We start from the raw sequence: 9,088 nt of genomic DNA, 5'->3' as shown, positions 1-9,088 counted from the left end.
GACTGAAGAGTCTAGGGCTCAATTCCAGTCAAGGGCACATACTTCGGTTGCAGGCTTGATCCCTGGCCCCAGTGAGGGCACATGTGAGAGGCAACCAGTCAGTGCGTCTCTCTCACATTGATGTTTCTCTCTCTCTGTCTCTCTCTCCCCCTCCCATCCAGTCTCTCTAAAAATCAATGGGAAAAAATATTCTCGGGTGGTAAGGATTAAATATATATATATATATATATATGTGTGTGTGTGTGTGTGTGTGTGTGTGTGTATTCACTTGCTTCCTAAAAGAAAAACAAAACAAAACAAAACAAAAGGCTGGTGCTCAATCTTAGTACTTAGAGCTGTAGTCAGCTGTTGTTTTTGGCAACAAGGTGTGGCTGACAAAAGCATGTTCATCCTCCTTCTTATCTCTTCACTGCCCTCTAACCCCCCAGAGAGAAGTAACTCATCACAGAATTGAGGGATCACTCATCTATGACATAGCCTGGATTGCGACTCTGGCAACACCAATTCCTAGTAATGTGATCTTGGGCAAGTTGTTGAGCCTTTCTGAATCTGTTTTATCTTTGTAAAATAGGCATAATTTTAGCTAATTTTCAGGGATATTACAAGAATTGATTGAGAAGCTGTATATTGAACCTAAATATGGCAAGTGTTTGGCAAATGCTCATGTACTTTCCCTTCTCCAGGTGGCTTTCCCCTATGCTTTCTCCTCCTCCTGCCATTTTGACCTTTAGTTGGAGTGATTTCACTCCCTTTCTGTTCTCACCTGTTTTGAGGAAATGATCGGATTAAACCCATTCACCCTAGATTGGGACCAGGCCTACTACTACTTCTGTGTATTCCCCACAGCACCGTAACAGCCAGCACAATGCCTTATGCTCCATTGATCTGGTTTAATTTAAGTATAATCAACAAGTTCATGTGTTAGTCCTCCCACAGGTATTTGAACAACAAACAAAGGACTACACCAGTGGTTCCCAACTTTTTCAAACAAAGGGGCCCTTTATTATTATTTTTTCCCTATGGGCCTTGTGTTTTGGAAGTTTCCATTGACTCAAAACACTGAATGTATTAAGTAATAATTTGTTTTCCCATTTTATGACTTAAAGACCTGAGTACAATTAAGAATAAATGCAATAAATATCAGGATTCAGCTTATTTGTATAATGAGATGGTTAGTGTTTTTGGTGACCTTATGTGGTTTTATTGCTGGTAAATATATTTCCATTAGGCTTTTGGAACTACTAAACATAGCTCATGGACTGCTATTAGCACCTTTGTGAGTGACCAGGGATCTTGTTTCCTCATATTGAAAACCATAATTGAAAAGAAAGAAGTCTGTACAGGAGGAAATTTGGGCCCCATGGCAAGCCACGGGAGGTGTAGGGTATGTATACGCATATGTATGAAAGGCTGGGGGAGGGGATAGACAAGGAGGTGTGAAGCAAAGGTATAAATGGGGAGTGGTACTTTCCCATTTATTTCAGCGTGTGCTTCTAAATCACATAGTACAGATGAAGGCATCTATTCATCCCTGTGCAGAAGTCTGCCTCTACTGGTGGAGATCTTGATAGAAATAGTCACCCTTGTAATCACTTTTCACCATTGCCATAATAAATACTGTATAGTGTGTATTTTCCTGCTTCATAGGCATCATACTCTTGCTTAGGAATCCTGAATTGGAATTTTGGTTTTGTTAGTTACCAGCTATGTGACCTTAGGTTAGTTGTTTATATTTTCTAAACCTCAGTGTTATAATCTGTACTCGAAATCATTCAACTCTTAAGAGAATGTTAATCTTAAAAGAAATATCTGAGTAGAATTTCCTGAAAGATAGACAGCCAACTCATTTCTCTGAGCCTGGAATGGTAAATTGGTCTAGTCTCCTTGCATAACAGCCATCGTCGTCTATTGGATTTGGCTTCTAGAGCACAGTGTCGTAGAGGATCTGGGACCACATGAAATCTCAGTGGCAAAGAGTACTGCTCTTGATTAGCAATGTCTGCTGTGGATCCTGGCAGGAAAAACAGCTGTACATGGGCCATATTTTTGCCAGCCCAGCTCTGTTAAATCAGACCATCACAGTGCTCTGTGCCTGGACTATTTGTTTTGGCTCCTTAAATTTGCTTTTACCAAATGTTCCCTGACCATTAGGGGTCATCAAAGGTAACTGAAGAACCACTTCTTTGAAACTCCTTGTATTTATGTGCGCAGATGTTATTGGGACATTGTTACATGGCAATGTCTTTCAGAAAACTCACAGCAGATGTATTTCTAGGATTTCGGTACTCTGAGTAATTATGGTTCTCCGAAGGTAGTTTGTCCTTCATTTATTACATAAATATTAATACATATCTACTACCAGGAATGCATTAGCCTATGCATTTTCTAAAAGATTCAGTAGATGCTGTCACCCTTGTAACTTCTCATGTTTTTCTCATTTCTAAGAAGCTCACATCCATCTATGTGACCCCCACCCCCACCCCCCAGCAACTGTATAGGACTTTATAGTGTGCATTCTATGTAGTTCTCTCTTTCCTGGCTTTATTCATCTTTCTTGCCTTTGTTTTTCTCTTTGCCCCATTTCCCTTTTTTTTTCCAGCCATTACACTGTGTTGTATCATATGTATATGCTAGACATCTTCTTCTAATAAGCAAAAGCATAAACAAATCAATCAATATCTAAATCTTTTGAAGATAATGTTGGAGATATACTCTCTTCCCTGTTAACATAAATAGTAAATGAGTTATAATGTATGTAAAAGCACACCCTTCCCCATAAAGTTCTCTCTGAATTAAATAATTATAAATAAGACCAGCTGTGATCAGATTTGCAGAGTTTAGTTTTCCATATTTGTCTTTCCCAGTGCTGAAAATAAAGGGATTTAAAAGTTTCTTACCTCATGGTGTTGGATCAAGAAAAGCTTGACATCACTGGCTCAGTATTTAATGCTAGAAGTTGAGGTTCTTATGGGAAACCATTTGAAACGTGGCCAGAGTGAACCCATCGAAGCATGTCAGTCTGGGGCCTGGTATCTGCTTATGGATTGTGTTTATTTACATTCTCCCAGTTATTTACGTGGTGATCTTTTTTTTCTCCTGTGGCTCCTGGTGAAGACATTTTATTATACATATTTAGGTGTCTAGAGAGTTTCATTCGTGTTCTGCCTGCTCACTTGCTATCAGCTCTGTGAAGTGAAGGCAGAAGCCCCTATCAGCACACACTGTAGGCCGGATGCCTAAAATCTGCACGACAGGCTGCGAGTCTGTGAGCCAACTTGGACTGGATGTTATAGTCCTACGTTTTTGTTTAGGGAGAGTTTTTCCCCTACATGTAGGGAACCCTGAAGGAGACTAAGGAAAATGAGCCCTGCTGAGTGTGTGTGTTCTACTCAAAAGACGAAAGACTGCATGTCTGTATGCGTGTGTACCTATATGGATGCAAAAGGCATATATTCAAGATAGAAAAGCAAAAGGTGATGACCTCCCTAGTGGTGTTTAAACAACAAAAACATCCTGGAGTTTCTCACTTTTTATGTCACCTGAGACAAAAGCTTTGTTTAAAAAAAGAAGAAGAAAAGAAAGAAAAGCAACACTGTGCAATCATTTTAGATGATGGGGGCACAGAATTGAGCTGACACCTCATAGCAGCATACTAATAAGCTGCTTTAGGTCAAAATATCCAGTTATTTTTCCAATCCCTTACAAAAAAATGCTATGCAATTGCCAAAGTTATGAGTGGTCATTATCTCACTTTAATATTTTGTCCAGAATGGGGGGTTGGTCTGGGAACTCAATGACCGGAACATTGCCTTCCGTGACATTTCACTAATAAGGAGCATTGATGCACTGGGAAATAGTCTTTTTAGAAGTATAGCCCTTTACAGTAATTCTTGTTCATAAATCAGGACAGAGGATTAATAGTATGTCTGTTCCTCTGTGTACACAGATACAACAATACATGCACACTTTGTATATATGTGTGTCATCAATGACTGCAATCTCAAATTGCTTCTCTATAGCCTACTTTTTTTGTTTAATCCTCACCCAAAGATATTTTTCCATTGATTTTTAGAGAGAGGAAGAGAGAAGGAAACACAGAGAAATATCGATGTGAGAGAAACACATCAATTGGTTGCCTCCTGCACGCACCCTGACCAGGGCCTGGGCCAGGGAGGAGCCTGCAACCAAGGTACATGCCCTTGACCAGAATCGAAACTGGGACCCTTCAGTCTGCAGGCCGACACTCTATCCACTAAGCCAAACTGGCTAGGGCTCTATAGCCTACATTAAAATATTAGCAAATCATTGTGTTTGGTGTTATGTGTTTCACTGATTCACTAATATTCATTGTCCATCTCAAATGTCGAACACTGTGCTAAGCGGCAGAAATAACAAAGACTACTAAAACAGAGGCTCTCAAATAGCCCATGATTTGGTGTGGAGACAGACATCTTAATAGAGTAAACTCCATATAAGGTATATAACTATTTGAATTGAGAACATATAAAAGAAACCCCATGATAATACTGGCTTGAGCACATACAGGATTTACTTGCTCACACACACAAAAAAATGTCAAGATGTAATCCAGGGGTTCTCAAACTACGGCCCGTGGGCCACATGCAAATACAAATATTGTATTTGTTCCTGTTTTGTTTTTTTACTTCAAAATAAGATATGTGCAGTGTGCATAGGAATTTGTTCATAGTTTTTTTTTTAAACTATAGTCCGGCCCTCCAACGGTCTGAGGGACAGTGAACTGGCCCCCTGTTTAAAAAGTTTGAGGACCCCTGATGTAATCAGTCTAAGTAGGGTTCCGGAACCAGGCTCTTTCTCTTTCTGCTCTGCTTTCCTTAAAGCAAGGTTCCCATCTCAGAACTGTCCCGTTCTACAGGATAAGCAACCGGAGCTCACAGGACAGCAGGAAGGCAAAAGACAGAAGGGACCTTCCCCGGCTAAGTCAACTTGTTGAAGTAGCCTTCCCAGGCGCCCCACACACTTCCACTTTTATTTCACTAATTACAGCTTGGTCACATGGCCCATGAGAAATATATTCTTTTAACTGGAGATATTGCCAACCCAAATAGAATTGAGAAAACTAAGGAAGATGGATATTGGGTGGCAACCAGTTATCTGCCTCATGGAGTTATGAACAAAAGGCTGAGGAAGCATGAAGCAAGAAAGCAGTTAACTCTGGAATCTGGAAAAGGCTTTTTTTTTGAGAAGGAGACAATTGGGGGTTTGAAGGATGAATAGGAGTTTGCCAAATAAAGAATTGGGAACGTTTGCCAAATAAAGTTTGCCAAATAAAGAATTATTTCCAGGCAGAAATAATAATATGTGCAAAGACGCAGAGGGGTCTGACATTATACCTGCCAATGAAGCCCATTTCTTATGCCTAATTTTCCTCTGTTATTAATGATAGCTCTTAAAAGAACAGTTTAACTAGTTTTTAATTAATCAAATAGTTATAAAAGATCAACAGATTAAGGTATGTCAACAGTAATTTTCCTGATGTAACTGCAAATAATTTTCCACTTGGACCAAAATAAGAACACTTATCTGATGATAAAGTATTCCACATTTTAAAAATAATTGAGTTAGAATATTTTGGCATCTTAAAAAGGAATTGATACAGAGAGAGGAAAAGCAATTGTGTCAGGGCGATGTTTGTCTTTTCAATTCTGAAGTTAAACAAAGCCCATTTAGAACTGACTTGGTTCATATCCTGGGGTCCATAAACCTACACTGAGAGCTCTTGGTGGTCTGCCCAAGTCAGCCTGAAAATATGTCACCTTCTATTTAGCGATTCCTAACATCACTGTTATTTTAGATCTGTGGAACTGGACTGTCCTTTTCTTAAAATGGCTTTAGAACCATAAGAAATATTTAGGATTAGGGAGGTTTCCATGATTATCTTCTTTTTGGCTCCTTTAGAGACATCAGAGCCTATTTAAAAATTTCCAGAGAAACTTAAGTCTTTTGAGAAACCTGAAATTTCTTTTATTTGAGAAATAAACCTAGTTAGCTTTGAGATACCTGAGAGTGTAAATTCCCATGCCCCACTGTGCACCTTGTCCTTCCACAGAGCTGAGTATCTTTCCAACTCCAAACAAAAGCAGTAGAGGCAGCGATTCTATGAATACTGCTTAAATTAAGATCGCCATGTTTCCTCAAAAGATTCAACCCTAAGGAAATCAGATGATTTAATCTTCTGATATTTTGATGGTGGTTATAGTTTGTTTGTTTTGCCAACTTTGCTTTTTGCTTACTTTCTTTTTAAAATTTTTATGTATTTATTTTAGAGAGAGAGAGAGGAAGGGAGAGGGAAGGAGAGAGAGAGAGAGAGATTGACTTATTATTCCACCTATTTATTCATTTCATTGGTTGATTCTTATATAAGGCCTGACTGGGAATCAAACCCACAACATTGATATATTGGAACAACTCTCCAACAAACTGAGCTACCCGGCCAGGGCCTACTTTTTGCTTATTTTCTAATTAGCTAGTATCTAGGCAAGACTAAAATATTCTGTAAACTCCACAGCAACATGTCCCCTTTTCCTAGTTAATCTGAGTCTTTATATCTCAGCTCAAAAGATGCTTTCTTAGGGACATCATCTCTGGTCTCTCAAACCAGATCAAATTCTCCATATTTTATGCTCTTGCAGTACCTGTATCTGTGTTTTATAGCTTGTATGGTGATTATCATTGTACATTATTGTATTTGGTGATTTGAGTAACGGGTGCCTCCACCACTAGACTCTTAAGTCCCATGAGGTTGGACCCCTATGTGCTTAAACTCTCCATTGGATTTTGTTCCTCGCACTGTGCCTGGCCCATAGCAGATCTCTGATCATTGTTGGCTGAAAGATTAAATGCCTTTTTGGTAAATAAATTTCTTCTGCACTCCCATTCCACACTGTGCTCAGACATGAGAGTGAATACAGAAGTTGCTCAGCTCCGGTGTGGGTTCATTTTGAAAATAACTTTGCTGCAGTCATATAGACGCACATTGAAGAAGTCTTAAGCCAGCATGCGCTTGGCTCTGCATGGACGACAGTTGGTGGAATGCTGACGTCGCCTCACTACAGCCTCTGAACCTACTGAGGGGCATTGCTGCTTCACCACAGTGAACCCCTCCAGGTGGAGTTAGCTTACCTTTGCTCCCCACTTAAGAGCCCAGCACTATGTTTTCTAAATGACATCTTTGCATTTCAAAAAATGTACAACCGTTGAAGGAGTTGGTGCTTTGTCATCTATTTTAAAAGATACCTGTGTGGTCTGGCTGGAGTGGCTCAGTGGATTGAGCACTGACCCATTCTCTAAGACATCCCCTGTTTGATTCCTGGTCAGGGCACATGCCCCAATGTTTCTACCTATCTCCCTCTCTCTTTCTCTCAAAAATCAATAAAAACATATTTTTTAAAAAAGATGCCTATGTGATTTGAGTGAATCATAATTATTGACAGTGGGAATTATTTTTGAATGAAGGTTCTATAATATCAATAGTGCCAGATCCTCCTCTCTCTCACACCTTTCCCCCTTCCTGATTCTCTCCTTCCCTTTCTCTCTCTCTTCTCCCTCCCTCCTTCCCTGCCTCTCTCTCTCCATCCCACCTATCTTTGTGTTTGTTTATTTGAGCTATAAAAACATCTTTACCCATGTTGTTTTTTTCTTCCTTAGCTTGATTCAAATTCCAGCTGAATTCAGTCCCTTGCATAGGAATCATGTTTTATGCCTCCTCAAAGACTACGGGAGGACCCTGGGTCCAGCAGTAGGCACCTGGTTGAATTACACATCTCTCTTTCTTGTTAGATTGTTGGCTGTGATCATCAGCTGGGAAGCACTACCAAGGAAGATAACTGTGGAGTTTGCAACGGAGATGGGTCCACCTGCAGGCTGGTCCGAGGGCACTACAAATCCCAGCTCTCAGCAACCAAACGTAAGATGCTACAGAGATGGGGCAATCTTTGGGCCTTTTGACTTGTTAGCTCCTCCCCCTCCTGCTCCTGCTTAGCTCCCTCAGCAACTAGTGAATAACAGCTTCCCCAACATGAAGCCAGACCTGAAAATATTGTGAAACGATTCATGACCCTGCTTTGTGGATTAGTTGAAGTGGGATAAATCGGGTCACCCATTGCAACCCCAAGGAGGAAACCTTTCTGTTTAAGATACCTTAGGAGCATCTAGACATACACTCTATGTGCAGGCATGAGCTAGTTGCCCAGCCTGAGGACAGACTGCATCCCCATTGCTCCTTCACACATAGTCAGATGTGCGTGGTGGAAGATAGCAGGGAGCATAAACAGATCAGAGCAAATCCACTCTCGAATGGTGAAATCACATGGTCTTCATTTACAAAGTGACTTTTGATCAGTGTTGATCACAGATTTTTTTCAGAATTAACATCAGGCAGCAATTATGTGAAGCCATTCGTTGCCTTTTTGTCCTAATTTCTCCGCACCAGCCCAATAAATGTGTGCTTACTATATAGCCGTGTATGCTGGAAACTTTACATGATCATCTCTTCTAACCCTTACAACAATCTTTTAGCAAGATGCTGTTTGCCTCCATGTTGCAAGTGAGATAACTGAGGCTTAGCCATGTTGTGTGACCTGCTCAGAGTGACACCGCCATAAAGTAGCAGAGCCAAGATTTAAGCCCAGGGTCTGATTCCAAAGCCTAAGCACATATTCATTCCTCTGGACTGTCCCATGGAACATGGTGGGACCTTTGTAAAGCAGTTAGATGGATCAAGGCAAGGAACCTCAGATATCTGCCTAGCTGGGTCCTGCTAGGGTAGGTGGTATATGTTCTCATAATATCCAACCCAACAACGGAGTCACACATCACTGTCGCTCTGTGCTTGGTACTGCAGCGGATGTAGACATAAATAAGACAGCCCTTGTACCCAAGGACATGCCATTTTAGAATAATTTGACCTTGCTTGGCATATTGTCTCCAGATTTTGCCCTTATCCAGAATCCTTCAATAGATCCTTGATTGAGTCTCCTCTGGCTTGGAAAGTGAGAAGGAATATCTTTACTAAATGTGGCTTTATTCACTTGTTGACTCAGTGGAGGAA

General features: G+C 40.5%; 1 protein-coding gene across 1 annotated transcript in view; it reads left to right on the top strand.

Moving 5' to 3' along the window:
• ADAMTSL1 (ADAMTS-like 1) overlaps window positions 1–9,088 on the top strand; it is a 397,951-nt gene that overhangs the window by 121,445 nt on the left and 267,418 nt on the right. The window contains exon 5 of the mRNA XM_014542360.1: window positions 7,819–7,945. Coding sequence (XP_014397846.1) covers window positions 7,819–7,945 — 127 coding nt within the window. The remainder of the gene's footprint in view (window positions 1–7,818; window positions 7,946–9,088) is intronic.

Source organism: Myotis brandtii, unplaced genomic scaffold (genome assembly GCF_000412655.1).
Source record: "Myotis brandtii unplaced genomic scaffold, ASM41265v1 scaffold30, whole genome shotgun sequence".
In the NCBI taxonomy this organism is placed as follows: domain Eukaryota; kingdom Metazoa; phylum Chordata; class Mammalia; order Chiroptera; family Vespertilionidae; genus Myotis; species Myotis brandtii.
This window is presented reverse-complemented; position numbering and strand designations above follow the sequence as displayed.